General features: G+C 39.6%; 1 protein-coding gene across 1 annotated transcript in view; it reads right to left on the reverse strand.

Moving 5' to 3' along the window:
• The window catches only part of DNAH12 (dynein axonemal heavy chain 12), a 257,576-nt gene that overhangs the window by 23,446 nt on the left and 206,206 nt on the right, over window positions 1-27,924 (reverse strand). Inside the window, exons 61-65 of the mRNA XM_055383181.2 lie at window positions 19,217-19,375; window positions 18,902-19,046; window positions 7,912-8,062; window positions 7,450-7,703; window positions 6,786-6,926 (exon numbers count right to left, since the gene is read on the reverse strand). Coding sequence (XP_055239156.2) covers window positions 6,786-6,926; window positions 7,450-7,703; window positions 7,912-8,062; window positions 18,902-19,046; window positions 19,217-19,375 — 850 coding nt within the window. The remainder of the gene's footprint in view (window positions 1-6,785; window positions 6,927-7,449; window positions 7,704-7,911; window positions 8,063-18,901; window positions 19,047-19,216; window positions 19,376-27,924) is intronic.

The following is a 27,924-nucleotide window of genomic DNA, read 5'->3' on the forward strand; positions in this document are numbered from 1 at the left end:
GCATCAGAGAAATCTTGAGGAAAGAAAACAGAAAGATGCATACTTGAGATAAGGTGCTGTAGCCTATGAAGAGTCTGAACTCACAAAGAACTATCTTCTACAATTGTGGCTGAAATTAGATATGGACCGAAGAGCTGTGACAAAGGACGTCAGAGTAGTTTGCCACAGTCCTGTTATCTAGATATTCTAAAAACTAGATATTCTTTAAAAAACTTTTAAACATTAAAACATACTTTCTTAAAAAATAACCCCTTCCCCCCCCCCCTTTTTTTTTTTTTTGCTTGTTTTTGACTAAGCCAAGGGGGCAGTAGGATGCTGCCTTCTCTGCCTAAAGATGATACCACTGACCTGCCATCAGTGAGGGTATGCATTTTAGTTTGTTTTCTATGACATGATGCTGTTTTGTGTTGACTCATTCAAACTCCTTAGCAAGGCATGTAAAGACTTCCAGTCTTGACCCAATATTCCTTCCCATTCTTATTTCCTACTAGTTTAGCCAAAATGAGGTCCTTATTGCTCTTTCAACAACCTTGTCATAATAGTTGTACATATTAAACATACTTCTTGTGCCTACTTCAAATATCACTTCTTCCATGAAGCTTTTTTTCAACTCAGCCAAGCAGAGTTAATCACACACAAATGGAAAGAGTCAGATGTCCTGGGTGCCAAATCCCACCTCCAACACTGGGCTGAGCTGTACGACTGATATCGTTTGGCTCTGTGTCCCCACCTAAATCTCAGCTCAATTTGTAATCCCCGCTTTTCAAGGGAGGGACCTATAATCCCTGCGTGTTGAGGGAGGGAGGTGACTCAATCATGGGGGCAGTTTCCCTCATACTGTTCTTGTGATAGTGAGTTCTCACGAGATCTGATGGTTTTATAAGTGTTTGGAAGTTCTTCCTTTGCTGCTCTCTCTCCTGCTGCCTTGTGAAGAAGGTGCTTGCTTCCCCTTCACCTTCCACCGTGATTGTAAGTTTCCCAAGGCTTCCCCAGCCATGTGGAATTGTAAGTCAATTAAACCTCTTTCCTTTATAAATTACCCAGTCTCGGATATTTCTTTATAGCAGTTTAAGAACGGACTAATTCAATGACCTCAATAATTTATTTAATTCATTTGAGCCTCAGTTTCCTTATTTAACAAATAGATGTGTGCAAATGATACCTATATTAGAGGACTGTTGCAAGGCTTATATATTTAAACTAACTGAAATCTGCTGGTGGTCAATAAATGTTTACCCCTTTCCTCCCTTCCTTTCTTTGTCCTCCCTTAGTTCATAACACTATCATGGCTGTTGCGCGCAGTGGTTGCTTAGTTGAACATGCAAATTTGTTTGTTTACATCATATATGTTTTAATAATTTTCATTTTATTGTGGTAAAACATTTAACATGAAATCTACCATCTTAAATTTTTAAATGTACAATACAGTATTGCTAACTATAAGGACAATGTTGTACAGCTAATCTCCAGAATTTATTCACCTTGCATAATTGAGACACTATTCCCATTAATAAGCAACTCCCTATTTCCCCCTCCCACAGCCCCAGGTAACCACCTTCTGATTCTATGAGTTTGACTATTTTTGATACCCTATATAAGTGGAATCATACAGCATTTCTCTTTCTGTGACTGGCTTAGTTCACTTAGGATAATGTCTTCAAGTTTTATCCATGTTGTCATATATGGCAGTATTTTCTTCTTTTTAAGGCTGAATAATATTCTACGAATGGGCATTTAGGATGTTTCCACATACTGGCTATTGTGAATGGTGCTGCAATGAACATTGGCCTGCTAATATCTCTTAGAGATCCTGATTTCAATTTTTTTTGGATACTCAGAAGTGAGACTGCTGGATCATATGTTCTGTTTTTAATTTTTTTGAGAGTCTCCATACTGTTTTCCTTAATGGCTGCACCACTTTGCATTACCACCAACAGTGTACGAGGGCTCCAATTTTGTCCTTGCTAATACATGCTGTTTTTTGTTTTTTTGAAAATAGCCATCCCAGAAGGTATGAGATGATATCTCATTGTGGTTTTTATTTGCATTTCCCTGCTGACTAATGACATTGAGCATTTTTTCATATATCTGTTGGCCATTTGTATGTCTTCTTTGGAGAAATGTCTATTCAAATCTTTAGCCCATTTTTAATCTCGTTATTCTTTGTTTTCTGTTGTTGTTATTGAGGTGTTCCACATATATTTTGGAAATTAACTCCTTATCTAATATATGGTTTGCAAATAATTTCTCCCATTCCTTAGGTTGGCTTTTCACTTTGTTGATCATTTCCTTTGCTGTACAGAAGCTTTTTAGTTTGATTTGATCCCACTTTCTTTTCGTTGCCTGTGTTTTGGTGTCATATCTATGAAATTATTGCTAAGATCAATGTCGTGAAGCTTTCCTTCTAAGTGTTCTTCTGTAAGTTTTACAGTTTCAAATCTTACATGTAAGTCTTCAATCCATTTTGAGTTGATTTTTGTGTATAGTGTAAGATAAGAGTTAAATTTCATTCTTTTGCATGTGGATATGCAGTTTTCCCAATACCAGTTGTTGAAGAGACTATACTTCTCCCATTGTATATTCTTGGCACCTTTGTCAAAGATCAGTTGACCTTATATGTGTAGATTGATTTCTGAGCTCTCTATTCTTTTCCTCTGGTCTGTATGTCTGACTTTATGCTAGTACAGGTTGAGCATCCTAAACCCCAAAACCCAAAATGCTCCAAAATCCAAAACTTTTTGAGTACCAACATGATGCTCAAAGGAAATGCTCATTAGAGCATTTCAGGTTTTGTATTTTTGTATTTGGAATGTTAACTGGTAAGTATAATGCAAATATTCCAAAATTAAAAAAAAAATCCCAAGCATTCCAGATAAGGAATACTTAACCTGTACCATATTGTTTTAATCACTGTAGCTTTGTATTATATTTTGAAATCAGGAAGTAGCCTGATTTCAGAGAACAAAGCCTCTAGCTTTGTTTTTTCTCAACATTGGTTTGGCCATTTAAGATCTGTTGTGGTTCTATATGAATTTTAGAGTTTTTAAGATTAGGATTTTGATAGGGATTGCTAAATTAAATCTGTAGATCACTTTGGTTAGTTTGCACATTTTAATAATTTAAGTCTTCCAATCCATGAACATGGGATATTTTTCCATGTTTGTGTCTTCTTTAACTTATTGCATCAATGTTTTGTAGTTTTCAGTGTATATATCTTTCACCTCCTCAGTTGAATTTATTCCTAAGTATTTTATTGTTTTTGGTACTATTATAAATGGGATTGTTTTCCTAATTTCCATTTCAGATAGTTTGTTGTTGGTGTACAGAAATGCAACTAATTTTTATATGTTGATTTTGTACTCTAAACTTTACTGAATTCATTGATTAGCTCTAACAGGTTTTTCTTGTGTGGAGTTTTGTGGTTTTCTATATACATAAGATCACATCATCTGCAAACAAGGACAATTTTACTTCTTCTGGTTTGATATGGATGCCTCCTGTTTCTTTTTCTTGCCTAATTGTTCAGTCTAGGACTTCCAGTCTATGTTGAACAGAAGTAGAAGCAGTGGGCTTCCATGCCTTCTTTCTGATCTTACAGGAAAAACTTTCAGTTTTTCCATGGTTGAGTATAATATAAGTTGTGGTATTTTCATATTGGCTTTTATTATGTTGAGGTAATTTTCTTCTATTCCTCGTTTGTTAAGAGTTGTTTTTTGGTTTTGTTTTGTTTCTTCCTGAGATGGAGTCTTGCTCTGTTGCCCAGGCTGGAGTGCAGTGGCACGATCTCGGCTCACTGCACCCTCCGCCTCACAGGCTCAAGCAATTCTCCTGCCTCTTCCTGAGTAACTGGGATTATAGCCACATGCCACCACACCTTGCTAATTTTTTTTTTTTTTGTATTTTTAGTAGAGATAGGTTTCACCATGTTGGCTAGGCTGGTCTCGAACTCCTGACCTCAAGTGATCCTCCTACCTCAGTCGCCCAAAGTGCCAGGATTACAGGCATGAGCCACAATGCTCAGCTGAGAGTTTATATTATAAACAAGTGTTGAATTTTGTTGGATGCTTTTTCTGCATCTAGTGAGATGATCATGTGATTTTTATCTTTCCTCTGTTAATGTGTATTACATTAATTGATTTTTATAAGTTGAATCATTTTAGCATCCCAGGGGATAAATCCCACTTGGCCATGATGTATATATATGATATGCTATATTTATGCTTGTTCTTGAGCCTTACTTCAAATTTAGTGAATCAGAATTCCAGAAGTAGGGCACTGACATCTGTAGCTTTAACAAGTCCCCCAGGTTTGTGGGGATTATGGTTGAGCTTGCCTTCCACAGGTTTCCTTTGACTAAAATGTCAGCTCCATAAAGATAGGAATTTTTACATGTTTTTATATATGTTCATTGCCATATTACCAGTTCCTATAAGAATGCCTTGCACCTAGTAGGTACTCAATACATATTTACTAAATAAATAAGTGAAGATACAGAAATGTATCCCTGCCCTTAAGGAGAATAAAGTGAGTACAGCAGACAGATCTATAGACTCACAACGAATGTCTTATCATTGCTAGGTAATTCAAACGCCCAAGATATCAACAACCTGTGACTAAAAAGATCTTATTTACTTTTAATGGCCAAATGATGATAGTTCAAATTATTGCTGGCCTAATTGTCAGAAATTAGCCTTATCGGCCGGGCGCGGTGGCTCACGCCTGTAATCCCAGCACTTTGGGAGGCCGAGGTGGGTGAATCACGAGGTCAGGAGATCGAGACCATCCTGGCTAACACGGTGAAACCCCGTCTCTACTAAAAATACTAAAAATTAGCCGGGCGTGGTGGCAGGCGCCTGTAGTCCCAGCTACTCGGGAGGCTGAGGCAGGAGAATGGTGTGAACCCAGGAGGCGGAGCTTGCAGTGAGCCGAGATCGCGCCACTGCACTCCAGCCTGGGCGACAGAGCGAGACTCCATCTCAAAAAAAAAAAAAAAGAAATTAGCCTTATCGAAAGGCATTCCAGCTATTTCTGGAAGCCTCAGTGGAATTTCAATATGTCTACAAACCAGTCACCTGCAGAAACTAGAAGGCAATGGTTTTCAAAGTGTGATTCCAGGACCAGCCACATCAACATCACCAGGGAATTTGTTAGAACCATAAATTCTTAAGCCTCACCCCAGACCCACTGAATTAGAGACTCTGGGGATGGGACCCAGCAAGATGTGTTTGAACAAGCCCTCTAAGAGAATCGGATGCATACTGAGAACCCATGTCACAGGGCATTTACATTTTTTACTTCTCTTACCCCAGCTTTCATTTGTTTGTACTACCAGAGAAGTTGCTTGGTGAAGCCTTACCTATTACCACTGTTCATCACAAAAATGATGATACATGGCAAGGATACTAACTTCAGATATCCCAACAAATCCCAGTACTTACGGTGCCAACGTGGCTTGCTCAATGTTGTAATACCCAAGGAGTGAGAATGCTTCTCTCTAACTCAGCGCCATTTTTATTTGAATAATCTGAGTCCCAAATTAGCTCTGCTTGAGCTTAGAATCTTTCAAAACTTCCCTTCTCTCTTTCTTGCCCTCGCTCTTCTAATTGCAGGAGCTCAAACTCTGGATGGGGATTAGACACCATACTATCTTCTCCATTCTACTAAGCTCTCTTTCTAAATAAAACCACAAAATATCCTCTCTTGTTCTAAGATTTGCAAACAAAATTATGGCGCAGAACTAGGGTACACAGAAAGTATCATTAAGCAGAGGGAAAATACCTGACTTTCAAAGAATTTAGTTAATTTTACCTTCAATATCATTTTTTCTAGCTCAAACATGCAAATATGATAAATAGTACATGTTGGGGTGAGGGCAGGGGATGATTTTCCCTCAGTAATGTTTCATGTGCCCAATTAATAATGTAACACACTGGACTTTTCTCCATTCTTGTACTCACTTGCTGCAGGAGAGGGGAGTGACCTACCTGACTGGTAAACTTGGGGAAAATTAACCAGATATGCTCAGCCCAGCTTCTCCCTTTTCTTTCTTAGAAGTGAGCTTCTTACAGGGACCTGGGTTTTCCTTTACTCTTCTGGGTGGATAAATTTGTTTAATTTTAGGGCTCAGTAATATGAATCCCATTTGTTCACAGATATAAGCTATATCTTCCCATCTAGCCTATATCAATAATTAAGCCTATAATTTGGTTACCATACATTTATACTTTTCCCTGTTTCTCAATTGGTAAGAATTCAGGCAGGGAAATGAGTACTCTGTACTGGGACCCTTAAAGTCTCCAGTACTGTAAACAAAACTGTTTAAGGTGGATACACGAAAAAGCACTATTAATATGCTTAACATTATTACTAGAATTTAAGTTCCATAAAGGCAGATTTCTTTGTCTATTTTGTTCTCATTGCTTTATATCTACACTACCTAGGAGAGGGCCTGGCCCACATACTTGTTGAAAAAGAATAAACAATGGGAAAATAGATTTCTACTCTCGGGTCCTAATCAAAAACATTACTGGGCTTTGGCTGACAAACTAAGATTCATTCATTCAACAAATATTTATTTCGATGTCTACTGTGTGGGAAGTGGAACACAAACTATATTGAATAAAATGGTGAACAAGATAAGTACAATTTTTATCTTGTTAGGAAATGCTTAAAGTTTTAAAAACATTAAATAAAAATTTTATAAAAGCATTATTAAACAAAATTTTATACTTCCATATTTGATCACTATAAAACACATTTTAAAAGTTCCAAAAGATGAATATTACCAGTTCCTTTCCACGGCATCCCTTGAAAAACTCAGGATCAGAAACTGGATCAGTGAGATATGATTGAAGGAGATTCAGCCGAAGACCCGTGGGAGGTTCATTAGTCATTTTTACTCCATTCTGTAGAATCGTTACTGGGAACTAAGACAAAATAAATGGAGAGCATTATACAAGATAGCAAGTGGAGGCTCTAAAAGTGCATATACACGTGGATTAAAAAACAGGCATAATGGAGAACTCCAGAAATATTCAAAAAACCTCTTAAGGTTAAGCATCTGAGGCTTGATTAAGATATGCAGACAGCTGGCCAGGCGTGGTGGTGCACGCCTGAAATCCCAGCACTTTGGGAGGCTGAGGCAGGTGGATCACCTGAGGTCAGGAGTTCAAGACCAGGCTGGCTGACATGGTGAAACCCCATTTCTACTAAAAATACAAAAATTAGCCGAGCATGGTGGTATGCGCCTGTAATCCCAGCTACTGGGGAGGCTGAGGCAGGAGAATCGCTTGAACCCGGGAGGCAAAGTTTGCGGTGAGCCGAGATTGCGCCACTGCACTCCAGCCTGGGAGACAGAGTAAAACTCCATCTCAAAACAAACAAACAAAACAAATAAGATATACAGATAGCTAAGTAAATGTACTGAACTCTATAAGGAAATAAACATACTTTTGAAGATGGATAGCTTGTCAGCCAAAGCCTAAAGGATGAGTTACAGGTTTCAGAGGTAAAATCTTCACATATTTTTTCCAACATGGGCATCCAGGACACTGCAAGATGGCAATTCTGTAGGCACACCCAAGTTCCTTCTTCGATTGCTGCTTTAATCATTTTTGCTGCAATCGGTCCTTGTCCCTGTCCCAGTGAAATAGCTTGAAACTTATTTCCAGACATAGATTTATCATTTGCAAATTTCAGCAGGCCTATAAGAGGCACAAAAAAATGTTCACACTACTTACTCTAAAATTATAAAAAGGTGCCTTATGTATAGGTGTTTTATCATGAAAAATTCTAGTTACGCTTCTCTGTAAATATCAGATTAACTAACTGATTTATAATCATATAAGGAATCAGTATTGAGCAAGATGTTTTATTTATAATTTCTTAAAAGTTTACAGTATATGCACTTACTGGCCATAGGATCTGCTCCTGGAGATAGAACAAAAATTAAGGGAATGGTGCAATTTGAATCCAAGTAACTCTTTGTCAAATCAAATGGTGGAGGCTCTACAAACTTTTTCCCTAGTTTGTCAGTTACGTAGTTTGTTATAGCTGGGGTTATCTGTTGAAGAGAAAAGATATGATCTTTAGAGCAACTTTTATTTCACATAACAGATTTGAATATTATTGAAAAACAACAAAGAATACAATTTGAGCCTAATGGTCAAAAAAAGCATATAGCATCATAGACAAAGCACTAATTTCTCTAATAAATAAAAACTATATACATTTATAGGAGAAGACTATCCAAAAGAAAAATGGGCAAAGGAGACAAACTGCTTAGAGAAAATGAAGTACGAATTGATCCTAAACATATGAGGGATGCTCAATGTCACTCATTATAGCAGAGATTGCATATTGTCCCACTTATTTGTCTCTGTTTGGTATTAGAACCCCAAGTTTTCCTGGCATTTCTTGGAGGTAATGTGGCCATGTGACTAAGTTTTGGCCAGAGAGATACAAGTAGAAATTACTTATGGATCTTCCAGATAATATTTTAAGGAAGCTATTTGCCTTCAACACTTTCTTCTCTTTTCGACATAGTGTTCACAAGCCAGCTTCCATTTTGCTGATGAGGACCACACTGTAAGCAGGAAAGAACCTGAGTTTCTGGGTGATCTCAGGAGCAAGAGCTTCCCTGTCAGCCCTTCATCATTTGCCTCTGAGCTGTTAGGAGAGACAGAAATTAACTTCTATTTGATTTAAACCACTGTACTTTAGGTCCCTTTGTTACAGCAGCTTCATTTATACTCTAATACTCATAATAAGAAAAATACAAATTATAACTATACTTAGATACCATTTTTAACCTATTGAATTGTTATATAAATCAGCCAAAGATGGCCTGGGAGGCCATGATATCTTGATATTTGGTCAAACAGCAGTCTACACATGTTGCTGTGAAGGTATTTTTGGATGAGATTAATATTTAAATTAGTAGATTTGGAGTAAGGCAGATTGCCCTCCACAATGTGGTGGGCCTCATACAATCAGGTGAAAGCCTTAAGAAAGAAAAAAGCCTCGGGGGAGGAGCCAAGATGGCCGAATAGGAACAGCTCCGGTCTACAGCTCCCAGCGTCAGCCACGCAGAAGAGGGGTGATTTCTGCATTTCCATCTGAGGTACTGGGTTCATCTCACTAGGGAGTGGCAGACAGTGGGTGCAGGTCAGTGGGTGCAGCGCACCGTGCGCGAGCCAAAGCAGGGCGAGGCATTGCCTCACTCGGGAAGCGCAAGGGGTCAGGGAGTTCCCTTTCCTAGTCAAAGAAAGGGGTGACAGACGGCACCTGGAAAATTGGGTCACTCCCACCCGAATACTGCGCTTTTCCGATGGGTTTAAAAAACGGCACACCAGGAGATTATATCCCCCACATGGCTCGGAGGGTCCTACGCCCACGGAGTCTCGCTGATTGCTAGCACAGCAGACTGAGATCAAACTGCAAGGCGGCAGCAAGACTGGGGAAGGGGCGCCCGCCATTGCCCAGGCTTGCTTAGGTAAACAAAGCAGCCGGAAAGCTCCAACCGGGTGGATCCCACCACAGCTCAAGGAGGCCTGTCTGCCTCTGTAGGCTCCACCTCTGGGGGCAGGGCACAGACAAAAAGACAGCAGTAACCTCTGCAGACTTAAATGTCCCTGTCTGACAGCTTTGAAGAGAGCAGTGGTTCCCCCAGCACGCAGCTGGAGATCTGAGAACAGGCAGACTGCCTCTGAGAACAGGAAGACTGCCTCCTCAAGTGGGTCCCTGACCCCTGACCCCTGAGCAGCCTAACTGGGAGGCACCCCCAAGTAGGGGCAAACTGACACCTCACACGGCCGGGTACTCCTCTGAGACAAAACTTGCAGAGAACGATCAGATAGCAGCATTCGCGGTTCACGAAAAACCACTGTTCTGCAGACACCTCTGCTGATACCCAGGCAAACAGGGTCTGGAGTGGACCTCTAGCAAACTCCAACAGACCTGCAGCTGAGGGTCCTGTCTGTTAGAAGGAAAACTAACAAACAGAAATGACATCCACACCAAAAATCCATCTGTACATCACCATCATCAAAGACCAAAAGTAGATAAAACCACAAAGATGGGGAAAAAACACAGCAGAAAAACTGGAAACTCTAAAAAGCAGAGCACCTCTCCTCCTCCAAAGGATCGCAGTTCCTCACCAGCAACGGAACAAAGCTGGACGGAGAATGACTTTGACGAGCTGAGAGAAGAAGGCTTCAGACGATCAAACTACGAGCTACAGGAGGAAATTCAAACCAAAGGCAAAGAACTTAAAAACTTTGAAAAAAATTTAGACAAATGTATAACTAGAACAACCAATACAGAGAAGTGCTTAAAGGAGCTGATGGAGCTGAAAGCCAAGGCACGAGAACTATGTGAAGAATGCAGAAGCCTCAGGAGCCGATGCGATCAGCTGGTAGAAAGGGTATCAGCGATGGAAGATGAAATGAAGCGAGAAGGGAAGTTTAGAGAAAAAAGAATAAAAAGAAATGAACAAAGCCTCCAAGAAATATGGGACTATGGGAAAAGACCAAATCTACGTCTGATTGGTGTACTTGAAAGTGACGGGGAGAATGGAACCAAGTTGGAAAACACTCTGCAGGATATTATCCAGGAGAACTTCCCCAATCTAGCAAGGCAGGCCAACATTCAGATTCAGGAAATACAGAGAACGCCACAAAGTTACTCCTCGAGAAGAGCAACTCCAAGACACATAATTGTCAGATTCACCAAAGTTGAAATGAAGGAAAAAATGTTAAGGGCAGCCAGAGAGAAAGGTTGGGTTACCCACAAAGGGAAGCCCATCAGACTAACAGCTGAGCTCTTGGCAGAAACTCTACAAGCCAGAAGAGAGTGGGGGCCAATATTCAACATTCTTAAAGAAAAGAATTTTCAACCCAGAGTTTCATATCCAGCCAAACTAAGCTTCAGAAGTGAAGGAGAAATAAAACACTTTACAGACAAACAAATGCTGAGCGATTTTGTCACCACCAGGCCTGCCCTAAAAGAGCTCCTGAAGGAAGCACTAAACATGGAAAGGAACAACCAGTACCATCCGCTGCAAAATCATGCCAAAATGTAAAGACCATCAAGACTAGGAAGAAACTGCATCAACTAATCAGCAAAATCACCAGCTAACATCATAATGACAGGATCAAATTCACACATAACAATATTAACTTTAAATGTAAATGGACTAAATGCTCCAATTAAAAGACACAGACTGGCAAACTGGATAAAGAGTCAAGACCCATCAGTGTGATGTATTCAGGAAACCCATCTCACGTGCAGAGACACACATAGGCTCAAAATAAAAGGATGGAGGAAGATCTGCCAAGCAAATGGAAAACAAAAAAAGGCAGGGGTTGCAATCCTAGTCTCTGATAAAACAGACTTTAAACCAACAAAGATCAAAAGAGACAAAGAAGGCCATTACATAATGGTAAAGGGATCAATTCAACAAGAAGAGCTAACTATCCTAAATATATATGCACCCAATACAGGAGCACCCAGATTCATAAAGCAAGTCCTGAGTGACCTACAAAGAGACTTAGACTCCCACACAATAATAATGGGAGACTTTAACACCCCACTGTCAACATTAGACAGATCAACAAGACAGAAAGTCAACAAGGATACCCAGGAGTTGAACTCAGCTCTGCACCAATGGACCTAATAGACATCTACAGAACTCTCCACCCCAAATCAACAGAATATACATTTTTTTCAGCACCACACCACACCTATTCCAAAATTGACCACATAGTTGGAAGTAAAGCTCTCCTCAGCAAATGTAAAAGAACAGAAATTATAACAAACTATCTCTCAGACCACAATGCAATCAAACTAGAACTCAGGATTCAGAAACTCACTTAAAACTGCTCAACTACATGGAAACTGAACAACCTGCTCCTGCATGACTACTGGGTACATAACGAAATGAAGGCAGAAATAAAGATGTTCTTTGAAACCAATGAGAACAAAGACACAACATACCAGAATCTCTGGGACACATTCAAAGCAGTGTGTAGAGGGAAATTTATAGCACTAAATGCCCACAAGAGAAAGCAGGAAAGATCCAAAACTGACACCCTAACATCACAATTAAAAGAACTAGAAAAGCAAGAGCAAACACATTCAAAAGCTAGCAGAAGGCAAGAAATAACTAAAATCAGAGCAGAACTGAAGGAAATAGAGACACAAAAAACCCTTCAAAAAATTAATGAATCCAGGAGCTGGTTTTTTGAAAGGATCAAAATTGATAGACCGCTAGCAAGACTAATGAAGAAAAAAAGAGAGAAGAATCAAATAGATGCAATAAAAAATGATAAAGGGGATATCACCACTGATCCCACAGAAATACAAACTACCATCAGAGAATACTACAAACACCTCTACACAAATAAACTAGAAAATCTAGAAGAAATGGATAAATTCCTCGACACATACACTCTCCCAAGACTAAACCAGGAAGAAGTTGAATCTCTGAATAGACCAATAACAGGCTCTGAAATTGTGGCAATAATCAATAGCTTACCAACCAAAAAGAGTCCAGGACCAGATGGATTCACAGCTGAATTCTACCAGAGGTACAAGGAGGAACTGGTACCATTCCTTCTGAAACTATTCCAATCAATAGAAAAAGAGGGAATCCTCCCTAACTCATTTTATGAGGCCAGCATCATCCTGATGCTGGCAGAGACACAACCAAGAAAGAGAATTTAGACCAATATCCTTGATGAACATTGATGCAAAAATCCTCAATAAAACACTGGCAAACTGAATCCAGCAGCACATCAAAAACCTTATCCACCATGATCAAGTGGGCTTCATCCCTGGGATGCAAGGCTGGTTCAATATACGCAAATCAATAAATGTAATCCAGCATATAAACAGAACCAAAGACAAAAACCACATGATTATCTCAATAGATGCAGAAAAGGCCTTTGACAAAATTCAACAATGCTTCATGCTAAAAACTCTCAATAAATTAGGTATTGATGGGACGTATCTCAAAATAATAACAGCTATCCATGACAAACCCACAGCCAATATCATACTGAATGGGCAAAAACTGGAAGCATTCCCTTTGAAAACTGGCACAAGACAGGGATGCCCTCTCTCACCACTCCTATTCAACATAGTGTTGGAAGTTCTGGCCAGGGCAATCAGGCAGGAGAAGGAAATAAAGGGTATTCAATTAGGAAAAGAGGAAGTCAACTTGTCCCTGTTTGCAGATGACATGATTGTATATCTAGAAAACCCCATTGTCTCAGCCCAAAATCTCCTTAAGCTGATAAGCAACTTCAGCAAAGTCTCAGGATACAAAATCAATGTACAAAAATCACAAGCATTCTTATACACCAATAACAGACAGAGAACCAAATCATGAGTGAACTCCCATTCACAATTGCTTCCAAGAGAATAAAATACCTAGGAATCCACCTTACAAGGGATGGGAAGGACCTCTTCAAGGAGAACTACAAACCACTGCTCAATGAAATTAAAGAGGATACAAACAAATGGAGGAACATTCCATGCTCATGGGTAGGAAGAATCAATATTGTGAAAATGGCCATACTGCCCAAGGTAATTTATAGATTCAATGCCATCCCCATCAAGCTACCAATGACTTTCTTGACAGAATTGGGAAAAACTACTTTAAAGTTCATATGGAACCAAAAAAGAGCCTGCATCGCCAAGTCAATCCTAAGCCAAGAGAACAAAGCTGGAGGCATCACACTACCTGACTTCAAACTATACTACAAGGCTACAGTAACCAAAACAGCATGGTACTGGTATCAAAACAGAGATATAGATCAATGGAACAGAACAGAGCCCTCAGAAATAACGCTGCATATCTACAACTATCTGATCTTTGACAAACCTGAGAAAAACAAGCAATGGGGAAAGGATTCCCTATTTAATAAATGGTGCTGGGAAAACTGGCTAGCCATATGTAGAAAGCTGAAACTGGATCCCTTCCTTACACCTTATACAAAAATCAATTCAAGATGGATTAAAGACTTAAATGTTAGACCTAAAACCATAAAAACCCTAGAAGAAAACCTAGGCATTACCATTCAGGACATAGGCACAGGCAAGGACTTCATGTTTAAAACACCAAAAGCAATGGCAACAAAAGCCAAAATTGACAAATGGGATCTAATTAAACTGAAGAGCTTCTGCACAGCAAAAGAAACTACCATCAGAGTGAATGGGCAACCCACAAAATGGGAGAAAATTTTCGCAACCTACTTATCTGTCAAACGGCTAATATCCAGAATCTACAATGAACTCAAACAAATTTACAAGAAAAAAACAAACAACCCCATCAAAAAGTGGGTGAAGGACATGAACAGACACTTCTCAAAAGAAGACATTTATGCAGCCAAAAAACACATGAAAAAATGCTCACCATCACTGGCCATCAGAGAAATGCAAATCAAAACCACTATGAGATATCATCTCACACCAGTTAGAATGGCAATCATTAAAAAGTCAGGAAACAACAGGTGCTGGAGAGGATGTGGAGAAATAGGAACACTTTTACACTGTTGGTGGGACTGTAAACTAGTTCAACCATTGTGGAAGTCAGTGTGGCGATTCCTCAGGGATCTAGAACTAGAAATACCATTTGACCCAGCAATCCCGTTACTGGGTATATACCCAAAGGATTATAAATCATGCTGCTATAAAGACACATGCACACGTATGTTTATTGCGGCACTATTCACAATAGCAAAGACTTGGAACCAACCCAAATGTCCAACAATGATAGACTGGATTAAGAAAATGTGGCACATATACACCATGGAATACTATGCAGCCATAAAAAATGATGAGTTCATGTCCTTTGTAGGGACATGGATGAAGCTGGAAACCATCATTCTCAGCAAACTATCACAAGGACAAAAAACCAAACACCGCATATTCTCACTCATAGGTGGGAATTGAATAATGAGAACACATGGACACAGGAAGGGGAATATCACACTCTGGGGACTGTTGTCGGGTGGGGGGAGAGGGGAGGGATAGCACTGGGAGATATACCTAATGCTAGATGATGAGTTAGTGGGTGCAGTGCACCAGCATGTCACATGTATACATATGTAACTTAGCTGCACATTGTGCACATGTACCCTAAAACTTAAAGTATAATAATTAAAAAAAAAAAAAGAAAGAAAAATGCCTGATTTCCCCTGAGAAAGAGGACCTTTTGCCAGCGAACTGCCTTTGGACTTGAGCTGCAACATCAACTCCTCCTTGAGTTTCCAGCCTGCCAGCTTACCATGCAGATTCACCAGCTTCCACAATCACACCAGCCAATTCCTTTCAGAAAATCAATCAATCAATCAATCAATTTCCCTCCCCTGTTGTTTTATTTCTCTGGAGAACAGAGGGAAACAAGTAGAAGGCCTGAATAATATAGGCTTTAATTCCATTTGGTTTAACTCAATTCAATTCAACTTAATTCATAGACATTTGTTGAGCTTCTACCATCTGCCAGACATTGCTCTAAATCCTGGCGATACAGAGGAAAATAACGCATGAATCTTGACCTCAAGAAGCTCACAGTCTAGTGGGAGATCCTAAAAAGTAAGCAGACAATTATTGTACATTCTAATGGGGTAAGTGCTATGGTATATAAGCACAGGCTTCCAAACACGGCAGACAAAGCAAAAACCCTACATGTGGTATTGAAACAATATCTCTACTGCCATCAGGGAGCCATTCTGTAAAGTGCAAATAGGCAGGTGTTCCCAGATACATAGCTATTAAGTCTTCGTCATGAACAAGGGAGGCTACTGGTGATAAAATAATGAATAAACCATTATTTAGGGGTTCCAGGGACTTAAAGTGACTCTCTAGTGAGAGTCACTGTGTATGTCTATACACAGACACATATGCACACACAACTATCAGGCAAGAATGAGATGAATATTAACCAAGTACAAAGGTCTTTGGGAATCAGGGTAAGGAGTAAAACATTTATGTAGGCCTCTGTTTAAATCTACCCAGAGACACAGCATTAGATAATGTTCCTTGTGAGACTTTACTAAAACGGTAAAATTTTTTTTTTTAAAAAAGAAGGAAGAAATGAAGGGACTATTGCAATCACTTTCAACACCTTCATATTTTTCATGGTGTAGGTGAAGTGACTTACTGGTAAAGATTCTTTCCTCAAACAAACCTTAGTTAGACAGGCTCCTCTGAACCCCTTTTTCTATGAGGCCTTGTCTTCAAGAGCCCAGTTGTAGCAAGAATCCTGCTAGCCAGTTTAGTGAGAGTCCCCCACCCTCTACATCCGATCGCCCTCCATATCTGATCAAATTCCTCATACCCTGCCATCACCCAGGTGGTATCTCATCACCCTGGCCTGCTTTCAGCAAGAATTCTGTTAGGTCAGGGTAGCAAGAATTCCCCCTACCCTTGGTGTCTCTTCTTAGTAATTTACCCCCACCCTGCTCCTTGACTATAAATCCCCAACTGTCTCTGCTGTATTTCGAACTAAGCCTGAGCTCTCTTTCCTACTGTGATAGTCTTGAACAAAATCTTCCTTACTGCTTTAACATTTGTCATGAATAATTTTTTAACATTAGTCAAAGTTTAAACTAGATGTATGAACATGGTTTCTTTTTTTCTTTCTATTACAAAATTATCCCTTTGTAATACTATGATCACCTTTCTTAAATTTGTGAAAATTGATATCAGCCTACTTATCTTACCTTTAGAAAGATTTCTGTGCATGTTTGAACTAATAAAATTGTGACATGTACAAAATTTTCTGCCATCTTCTACTTTTAGCTATGATGTGGTTATAGGGATTGGATTTACCCTACCACCACAAACAATTTAAAAAACAGGCACAATTAATGAAACCACCATTTTTGCACAGGGGGCAATAGGTGGTATAGGACTGTGATCACTGAGAAAAAGAAAACAAACTGAACGCTATTCTCTCAGCTTTCTTCTTGGAAGTATGCTAGACTGTGGAACAGGGAGAGTGATTAAGGCAGAGCAATGCAGTGTCACTGAGTTGCAAAAACAAGAAAAAGACTACAAAGGGGCCAAGGCTGCTGGAAGTTGCAGAGTTCTAATTAGGATAGAACTGTCCAGGCAGAGTTCAGAAATCTGCTCACAGTACCTCTGAATCCTTGCTGAACACTATGGTGTATGCATGAGACCAAGAAAAGAGCATCTGAGGTGCTGTAACCAGGAGATCTGGGGAGCTACCACTGTTCATGAAGGCTGGGACTCATTCAGTTTCCCAAAAGCCATAGAGAGTCCTTAGTGATCGCTTGGAGCATTCAGTAAAGGCCCCAGACGGGTGGCACCTTTGGTAGAGCTAAACAATGCATTGAATAAAGGCTATTCTAGACCATCCTAACAAATCTTAAACAATATTTGAAAGGAACAATTCAAACTTCAGTAATTTAACTACATAACCACAGAAGTTGATAAACGTTCTGTAGAGGGCCAGATAAGAAATATTTTAGGCTTTGTGGGACATATACAGTTTCTGTTGCATGTTCTTTTTTATTTTATTATTATTTTTTATGAGACAGAGTCTCGCTCTGCCACCCAGGCTGGAGTGCAGTGGTTCGATCTTGGCTCACTGCAACCTCTGCCTCCCAGGTTCAAGTGATTCTCTTGCCTCAGCTTCCCGAGTTCGAACTCCTGACCTAGCGATCCACCCACCTCAGCCTCCCAAAGTACTGGGATTATAGGCATGAGCCACCATGCCCGGATACATGTTCTTTTTAAGGCAACTTTTTTTTTTTTTTTCAGATGGAGTCTCGCTCTGTCACCCAGGCTGTAGCGCAGCGGTGCGATCTCTGCTCATTGCAACCTCCGCCTCCCCAGTTCAAACGATTCTCCTTCCTCAGCCTCCTGAATAGGTGGGACTACAGGCATGCATCACCATGCCTGGCTATTTTTTGTATTTTTAGTAGTGACAGGGTTTCACCATCTTGGCCAGGCTGGTCTTGAACTCCTGACCTCAAGTGATCTGTCCTCCTCGGCCTCCCAAAGGCCGGGATTACAGGCATGAGCCACTGTGCCCAGTCAAAACTACTCTTTAAAAATATAGAAAACATTCTTAGTTCATGGGATGGACCAAAGACATCGTGGGGCTGGATTTGGCCCACAAGTGTTTGTTGACCCCTGAACTAGCAGGACAGAACTCAACAATCTTTATAGGAAAATGAAATCTAACTCATCAACAATGTGATATTCACAATGTCCCGTATCCAATCAGACATTATTAGACATGCCAAAAAGCAGGAAATTATCATGTATAACTAAAAGTAAAATCAGTCAATAGAAACAGATCCAGAAATGATGGAATTAGTAGTCAGTAATTTTAAAACAGTTATTATAACTGTGTTCAACTATTTAAAAGAAAATATTAGCAGATTAAAAAGAGAAATAGGATACACAAAAAGAACCAAACAAATTTTTTAGAGATGAAATACACAATTACTAAAATTAAAACGGGAAAGGGATTTGTAGCAGATTAGACAATACAAAAGAAGAAATCAACAAATGTAAAGATAGCAACAGAAACTACCCAAACTGATGCAAGGAGATACCACGGCTTAAAAAATAATTAACAAAGTATCAATTACATTATATTACATTAGCATCACATTAGGCAATCTAATGTATGTGCAACTGAAATCCTGGGTGGGGTGAAATAATATTTGAAGAAATAATAACCAAAAATATTCCTAAATTGAGGAAAACAGTAAACCCACAGATCTAAATCCAAGGAGCTCAATGAACTGTAAGCTGGATAATCAATCTGAGAGTTAAAGAATCAAATAACAAGAACTTTAAGCCTAGCACTTCATAAATGGCAAATTATCTAGGTTCCAAATAGAACACATTGGTCTTTTACCTTATCAGGTCTTAAACACCGAAGAATTATTATTTTCTGTAGTTCATTTAGGTTCTTATCCATTGGTGCTGGAAATTTAGCATTATGTGGCTCTTTACTGTCATAGATTTCTCGCCATTCATATATATGTTCACAAAAATGTTGCCTAATAGAAAAAAGCTTAAGAATTATTCTTTTTATTGGGAAAAACTTAAAAGAGATTGTTCAACAAGGAGTAGTAACCAGACAGCTATAGGACCATTTAAAAATCACTAAATTGAAGAACAAGTTTACATATTGCCATTCAATGATAAATCATCAAATTTAAACAATTACCTGAGTCCTCTGAAGGCAGGAAATTCACTTGCATGACAGATTTCCTCCCAGCTTTTGTCCTGTAGCCAAGTTGGATCAGGATTTTTCTCAGCACTTTTAAGACTTACTCCTCCAGTTAAAAGAAACATCAGTTCCTGGTATTCAATCTCTTTCCTTGCCCTGTATTCCCAAAATAAGGACTGTTATAAAATTGTTGATTTTAAAATTGAATGATGTCAACTTCCGCTTTTGTAACCTGGATAGAACAACTTAGACTGTACTTACCCACCTGTTGTAAACAACTAGAAAACTGGACAAAATTAATGAAACAACTGTTTTTTTGAAATTGTGCAATAGCCAGTGCAGGACTGTGGCCTCTGAGAGAAGAGAGGTGAATAAGGTGACCCCCATTCCTCAGCAGGCTGCCTGGCACTTTCTAGACTACAGAGCAGGGAGGTGTGATCAGAATCAGAGCTCTGCAGTATTGCTGAATTGAGGAAACCAGCATTAAGTTCTCCTCAACAGTATTGCTGAGTTGAGGACATCAGCATTAGGGAAAGCTTAGGTGACTGGAGTTTGTGAGCAGAGGAGGAAGATGAATGGAAAAGGTGAATGAATGTCTTAATAATCTACAGAGGTGCTCTCTTGGTTCTACTGATAAATACAGCCAGGCATTGCTCATAGAATTCTTAGTCACGCAATCTAAGAAGTGTGTTGTTAGGCGATTTCATCATTGTGTGAACATCATAACGTGTACTTACACAAATCTAGATGGTGTATATGGTATAGCCTGTTGCTCCTAGGCTATAAATCTGTACAGCATATTACTGTACTGAATACAGTAAGCAGCTGTAACATAATGGCATGTATTTGTGTATCTAAACATAGAAAAGAACAGTAAAAATATGGTATTATAATCTTATGGCACCGCTGTTGCATATGCAGTTTGTTGCTGACTGAAACATTGTTATGTGGCACATGACTGTACTAAGGCATGCATCAGTAAGGTAAAATTCCAGGAAGCCAGCAAAAGAACATCTAAGGGGCTGTAAACTGAAAGCTCCCAGAGATCACACAAGACTAGGAAATATAAGTTATTGCCAACCAGAGTTGAGTCTTTGTTCAGCACCAGAGGAATTCAGGTCTCCTTAGTAGTGAAGTAGAGTAAAGGTTACTCTAAAACTACTATAAGAAAGCTTAAACACAAGTCGTCTTCTTTTTTTTTAAGAGATGGCGTCTTGCTCTGTCATCCAGCCTGGAAGTGCAGTGGCACAATCATAGTTCACTGCAGCCTCAAACTTCTGAGCTTAAGTAATCCTCCTGACTTAGCCTTCTGAGTAGCTGAGATTAGAGGTGTGGGCCACTGCACCTAGAATAAGTCTTGAAAAGATCAAACTAATCCAGTAGCAATTTAACTACCTAAAAGAGTGAAGTCTAAAGCTCTTTAAAGGAATACAAAATGTCCAGCATTTACCAATATAAAATTCACAGCATCCATAACCAGGAAAAAAATTGGTCTTAGATGTAGATGTAAAAGAGATAATTTAACTAGCCAATAAGAATGTTAAAATAGTTATCATAAACATACTGAAGGAGTTAAAGCAAAGCATGAATAGAAGAAATAGGCAATATTAAATAGATCAAACACAACTCCTAAAAATAAAAATACATAATCTGTTATAGGAATAGAAAAAAACCTAAAGATAAAAATATAAAAATTGAGATATTTACTTATTTCTTTTCCAGATGTATAGATATTGAAAAGATTCATTACAAGTAGACCTACACTACAAGATTTCTTAGGGGAAGTTTCAGATAATTGGAACTCTGGATCTATACCAAAGAATAAAGAACAATAGAAATGATAACTTTGTAGGTAAACATAAAAGATTTTTTAAAAAAATCATTAATATTTAAGTGTCTGTAAAAGATAATGTCAGGAATTTGGAAGTCATCACTCACATCCTCACAATAAGAGAACGGCTGAACAAACTGAAAATCAGCAACTTTTCTTAGATGCATCAGAGGACTGAGGTCATATGGCTAACTCACTACCTCCCAACTGGTAAGAGACAGATAAATACAGAGAATCCTAAATTACTTGAGCAGAAGCTCAGGTTATAATCAATAATAACCTTGAATGTAAACAAATTAAACTCCCCAATTAAAATATATAAACTGGCTAAATGAATAAAAAACACCCAACTATATGCTGCCTACATGAAATTCACCTCACCTGAAAAGACAGAGACTGACAGTAACAGGATGAAAAGAGATATTCCACACCAATGAAAAGTAAAAGGAAGTAGGAGTAGCTATATTTACATCAGAAAAAAACAGACTTTAAGTTAAAAAGTACCAAGAGACAAATAATAACATTATATAATAATAAGGGAATCAATTCAGCAAGAGAATATAACAATTATAAAAATACGTGCACCTGGCCAGGCACGGTGGCTCACGCCTATAATCCCAGCACTTTAGGAGGCCATAGGCAGGAGGACTGCTTGAGCCCAGGAGCTCCAGACCAGCCTGGGTCACATAGGGAGACCCTCTATTTTAATAATAAAATTTTTGTAAAAGAGAAAACTTTTCAGCCGGGCACGGTGGCTCACGCCTGTAATCCCAGCACTTTGGGAGGCCAAGGAGGGCAGATCACCTGAGGTCGGGAGTTCAGGACCAGCCTGACCAACATGGAGAAACACTGTTTCTAATAAAAATAGAAAATTAGCCAGGCATGGTGACGTATGCCTGTAATCCCAGCTACTTGGGAGGCTGAGGCAGGAGAATCACTTGAACCTGGGAGGTGGAGGTTGTGGTGAACCAAGATTGTGCCATTGCACTCCAGCCTGGGCAAGAAGAGTGAAACTCCTTCTCAAAAAAATATATATATGTGTGTATATATATATATGCATCCAACACCAGAGCACCCAGATATATAAAGCAATTATTATTAGATCTAAAGGTAGAGGTACACCCCAATACAACAACAGTTGGAGACTTCAACACCCTACTCTTAGCATTGGACAGATCATCTAGACAGAAAGTCAACAAAGAAACTGCAAATTTAAACTGTACCATAGACCAAAAAGACCTAAAAGACATTTACAGAACATTTCACAGTACTTGCAGAATACACATTCTCTTCATCAGCACATATAACATTCTCCAGGATTGGCCATATGTTAGGACACAAAAAAGAAACCTTAAAAAATTGTTTCGCTCTCCCTCTCCCTCTCTTCTCTCTCTTTCCACGGTCTCCCTCCATTGCCGAGGCTGGACTGTACTACCGTGATCTTGGCTCACGGCAACCTCCCTGCCTCGGGCTACCGTGATTCTCCTGCCTCGGCCTGCTGAGTGCCTGGGATTGCAGGCATGCGCGGCCATGCCTGACTGGTTTTTCTATTTTTGGTGGAGACGGGTTTCGCTATGTTGGCCGGGCTGGTCTCCAGCTCCTGACCTCGAGTGATCTGCCCGCCTCGGCCTCCCGAGGTGCTGGGATTGCAGACGGAGTCTCAGTCACTCAGTGCTCAATGTTGCCCAGGCTGGAGTGCAGTGGCGTGATCTCCGCTCCCTAAAACCTCCACCTCCCAGTCGCCTGCCTTGGCCTCCCAAAGTGCTGAGATTACAGCCTCTGCCCGGCCGCCACCCTGTCTAGGAAGTGAGGAGCGTCTCTGCCTGGCCGCCCATCGTCTGGGATGTGAGGAGCCCCTCTGCCCGGCCGCCCCGTCTGGGAGGTGAGGAGCGTCTCTGCCCGGCCGCCACCTCGTCTAGGAAGTGAGGAGCGCCTCTGCCCAGCCACCACCCCGTCTGGGATGTGAGGAGCGTCTCTGCCTGGCCGCTCCATCTAGAAAGTGAGGAGCGCCTCTGCCCGGCCACCCCATCTGGGAAGTGAGGAGCGCCTCTGCCGGGCCGCCCCGTCTGGGGGGTGAGGAGCACCTCTGCCCGGCCATCCATTGTCTGGGATGTGAGGAGCGTCTCTGCCTGGCCGCTCCGTCTAGAAAGTGAGGAGCGCCTCTGCCCGGCCGCCCCGTCTGGGAAGTGAGGAGTGCCTCTGCCTGGCCGCTGTGCAATCTTCCAAGTGTGAAGTGACAGCCTTTCTGCAGGTGTACCCAACAGCTCCGAAGAGACAACGACCATTGAGAATGGGCCATGATGACGATGGCGGTTTTGTCGAAAAGAAAAGGGGGAAATGTGGGGAAAAGAAAGAGAGATCAGATTGTTACTGTGTCTGTGTAGAAAGAAGTAGACGTAGGAGACTCCATTTTGTTCTGTACTAAGAAAAAATTCTTCTGCCTTGGGATGCTGTTAATCTATAACCTTACCCCAACCCCGTGCTCTCTGAAACATGTGCTGTGTCAACTCAGGGTTAAATGGATTAAGGGCGGTGCAAGATGTGCTTTGTTAAACAGATGCTTGAAGGCAGCATGCTCGTTAAGAGTCATCACCACTCCCTATTCTCAAGTACCCAGGGACACAAACACTGCGGAAGGCCGCAGGGTCCTCTGCCTAGGAAAATCAGAGACCTTTGTTCACGTGTTTATCTGCTGACCTTCTCTCCGCTATTATCCTATGACCCTGCTACATCCCCCTCTCCGAGAAACACCCAAGAATGATCAATAAATACAAAAAAAAAAAAAAAAAAAAAAAAAAGAAAGTTGATCTCATAAGAAAGAGTAGAACAGAGGCTGGGAGGGGTTGGCAGGATAAGGATAGACTTGTTAAAGGATACAAAAATTACAGCTAGATAGGAGGAATAAGTTCTACTGTTCTGTAGCACTGTAAGATGACTATAGTTAATAATAATTTATTATATACTTTCAAATAGCTAGAAAAGAGGATTTTGAATGTTCCCAACACAAATCATAAAACTTTGAAAAAAAAATGTTTCAATTGAACTAATATTAAGTATCTTATCTGACCACAATGGAATAAAAGTATAAACCAATAACAAGAGGAACACTCAGAACTATACAAATACGTGAAAACTAAACAACATGCTCCTGAGTGACCAATTGATTAAAAAAAGAAATTAAGAGAGAAAGTAAAAAATACCTCACCCCTGTAATCCTAGCACTTTGGGAGGCTAAGGCAGGCAGATTGCTTGAGTCCAGGGATTCAAGACCAACCTGGGCAACATGGCAAAACCTTGTTTCTATCAAAAACAGAAAAAATTAGCCAAGTGTGGTGGCATATGCCTACAGTCCAAACTACTCGGGAGGCTGATATGGGAGGATTGCTTGAGCCCAGGAGGTTGAAACCACAGTGAGCTGTGATCATGCCACTGCACTCCAGCATGGGGGACAAAGTGACACCCTGTTTCAAAAAAAAAAAAAAAAAATTCCCTGAAGCAAATGAAAATAGAAACACAGCATACCAAAATGTATGGGACACAACAAAAGCCATGTTTATAGCAAGTTTACAGCAAGTATAGCAAGAGGCAAGTTTATAGCAATAAATGCCTATATTAAAAAGCAGAAAGATTTCAAATAAATAAGCTAATGATGCACCTCAAGAAACTAGAAAAGCAAGAACAAACCAAACTCAAAATTAGAAAAAGGAAAAAAAATAAAAAGCAGAAATAAATGACATTGAGACTAAAAAAATAGAAAAGATCAATGAAACAAAAAGTTGGTTTTTCAAAAAGATCAACAAAATTGACAGAGCATTAACTAGACTAAGAAAAAAAGAGAAGACCCAAATAAAATCACGAACAAAAGGAGACATTACAGTTGATACTGTGGAAATACAAAAGATCATCAGAGACTATTATAAACAATTATAAACTAATCAATTTGAGAACCTAGAGAAGATGGGTAAATTTGTTGACACATACGACCTATAAAGATTGAACCAAGGAGAAATAGAAAACCTGAACAGATCAATAATGAGTAATGAGATTGAATCACAGTAATGAAAAGGAAATCAAGAAAGAAAAGTCCAGGACCAGATGTCTTCACTGCTGAATTCCACCAAACTTTTAAAGAACTAATATTTTTAAAAATTCTTCTCAAACTATTCCCAAAAATTGAAGGGAAGAGAATTCTTCCAAACCCATTTTACAAGGCCAGCATAACCCTGACGCCAAAACCAGATAAAAACACAACATAAAAAAAACTAGACCAATGTCTCTGATGAACATAAATGCAAAAATCTTCAACAAAATCTGAATTCAACAGCACATCAAAAATATCATGCACTATAATCAAGTGGATTTATCCTAGGGATGCAAGGATTATTCAACCTACACAAATAATGTGAGACATCACAACAGAATGAAGGACAAAAACAACACGATCATCTCAATAGATCCAGAAAAAGCATTTGATAAAATTCAATATCCCTCATAAATCTCAATAAATTAGGCATAGAAGGAAGTACCTCAACGCAATAAAGGCCGTATAAGACAAACCCACAGCTACCATATACTGAACTGGAACAAGACAAGGATATCCACTCTCATCACTCTTATTCAACATATTAATAGTACTGAAAGTCTTAGCCAGAGCAATTAGGCAAGGGGAAAAAAATGAAGGGCATTCAAATTAGAAAGAAGGAAGTCAAATTGTCCCTGTTTGTGGATGACATGATTTTATATATAGAAAAACTTAGACTGTACCCAAAAAACTCTTAAAACTAATAAATTCAGTAAAGTTGCAGGATATAGATATCAACATACAAAAATTGGTGGTGTTTTTATATAAGAACAATGAACTAGCTGGAAAAGAAATTAAGAAAGTAATTCCATCTGCAAAAATTACAAAAAATAAAATACCTAGGAATAAATTTAACCAAGGAGGTGAAGGCTCTCTACAAGGAAAACTTAAAAAACACCAAAAAACAATGATTTTTTGAAAGAAATTGAAGAAGACATCAAAAAATAGAATGACATCTCATCTTCATGGACTAGAAAAATTAATATTGTTAAAATGACTATACTACCCAAGGTGATCCAAAGATTCAATGCACTCTCTATCAATATACCAATGATGTTCTTCACAGAAATAGAAAAAAAAAATCCTAAAATTTGCATGGAACCACGAAAGACCGCAAATAGCCAAAACAATACTAAGCAAAAAGAACAAATCTAGATGCATCACAGTACCAGGCTTTGAAATATACTACAAAGCTCTATTAACAAAAACAGCATGGTACTGGCATACAATCAGACACATAGACCAGTGGAACAGAATAGAGAGCCCAGAAATTAATCCATGTATCTACAGCCAACTGACTTTTGACAAAGATGCCAAGAACATTGATTGGGGAAGGACAGTCTCTTCAGTAAATGGTTCTGGGGAAAATTGGATATCCATATGCAGAAGAGCAAAACTAGACTCTCTCCTCTTATTCTACACAAAAATCAACTCAAAATCTCTTAAAGACCTAAATGTAAAACCTGAAGCTATAAAACTACTAGAAGAAAACCTGGGGAAATGCTTCAGGACATTGGTCCTGGAAAAGATTTTATGAATAAGAACTCAAATGTACAGGCAACAAAAGCAAAATATAAATAAGTGGGATTATATCAAACTAAAAAGCTTCTGCACACCAAAAGACACAACACAATGAAAAGACAACCTACAGAATGGGAGAAAGTATTTGCAAACTGGCCAGACGTGGTGGCTTACGCCTGTAATCCCAGCACTTTGGGAGGCTGAGGCAGGTGGATCACGAGGTCAGGAGTTCGAGACCAGCCTGGCCAACATGGTGAAACCCTATCTCTACTAAAAATACAAAAAAAAAAAAAAAATTAGCCGGGCATGGTGGTGGGCGCCTGTAAACCCAGCTACTGAGGAGGCTGAGGCGGGAGAATCACTTGAACACAGGAGGCAGGGGTTGCAGTGAGCCAAGATCGCGCCACTGCACTCCAGCCTGGGCGACAGACTGAGACTCAAAAAAAAAAAAAAAAAAAAAAAAGGAAAGAAAAGAAAATATTTGTAAACTATTCATCCACCAAAGAATTAATATCCAGAATATACAAGGAACTCAGACATGTCAACAGAACAAAAAAATCTAATTTTTAAATGGGCAAATGAGGCTAGCACAGTGGTTCATGCATGTAATCTCAGCACTTTGGGAGGCCAAGGCAGGTGGATCACTTTAGCCCAGGAGTGCATGACTGGGCAACACAGCAAAACCCTGTTTCTACAAAAAGAAAAATACAAAAATTAGCCAAGCATGGTAGCTTGTGCCTGTGTCCCAGCTACTTGGGAAGCTGGGGTGGGAGGATCACCTGAGCCGGGCAGGTGGAGGTTGCAGTGAGCCAAGAAAGTGCCACTGCACTCTAGCCTGGGTGATAGAGTGAGACTCTGTCTCAAAAGAAAAAAAAAATAGGCAAATGATCTGAACAGACAGTTCTCAAAGGACAACACACAAATGGCCAAAAACACATGAAAAAATGTTTGATATCACTAATAATTAGGGAAATTGTGGGGAAAAAAAAGAGAGATCAGACTGTTACTGTGTCTAGATAGAAAGGGAAGACATAAGAGACTCCATTTTGAAAAAGACCTGTACTTTAAACAATTGCTTTGCTGAGATGTTGTTAATTTGTAGCTTTGCCCCAGCCACTTTGACCCAACTACTTTGACCCAACCTGGAGCTCACAAAAACATGTGTTGTATGAAATCAAGGTTTAAGGGATCCAAGGCTGTGCAGGATGTGCCTTGTTAACAAAATGTTTACAAGCAGTATACTTGGTAAAAGTCATCGCCATTCTCTAGTCT

Source organism: Gorilla gorilla, chromosome 2 (genome assembly GCF_029281585.2).
Source record: "Gorilla gorilla gorilla isolate KB3781 chromosome 2, NHGRI_mGorGor1-v2.1_pri, whole genome shotgun sequence".
Lineage (NCBI taxonomy): Eukaryota > Metazoa > Chordata > Mammalia > Primates > Hominidae > Gorilla > Gorilla gorilla.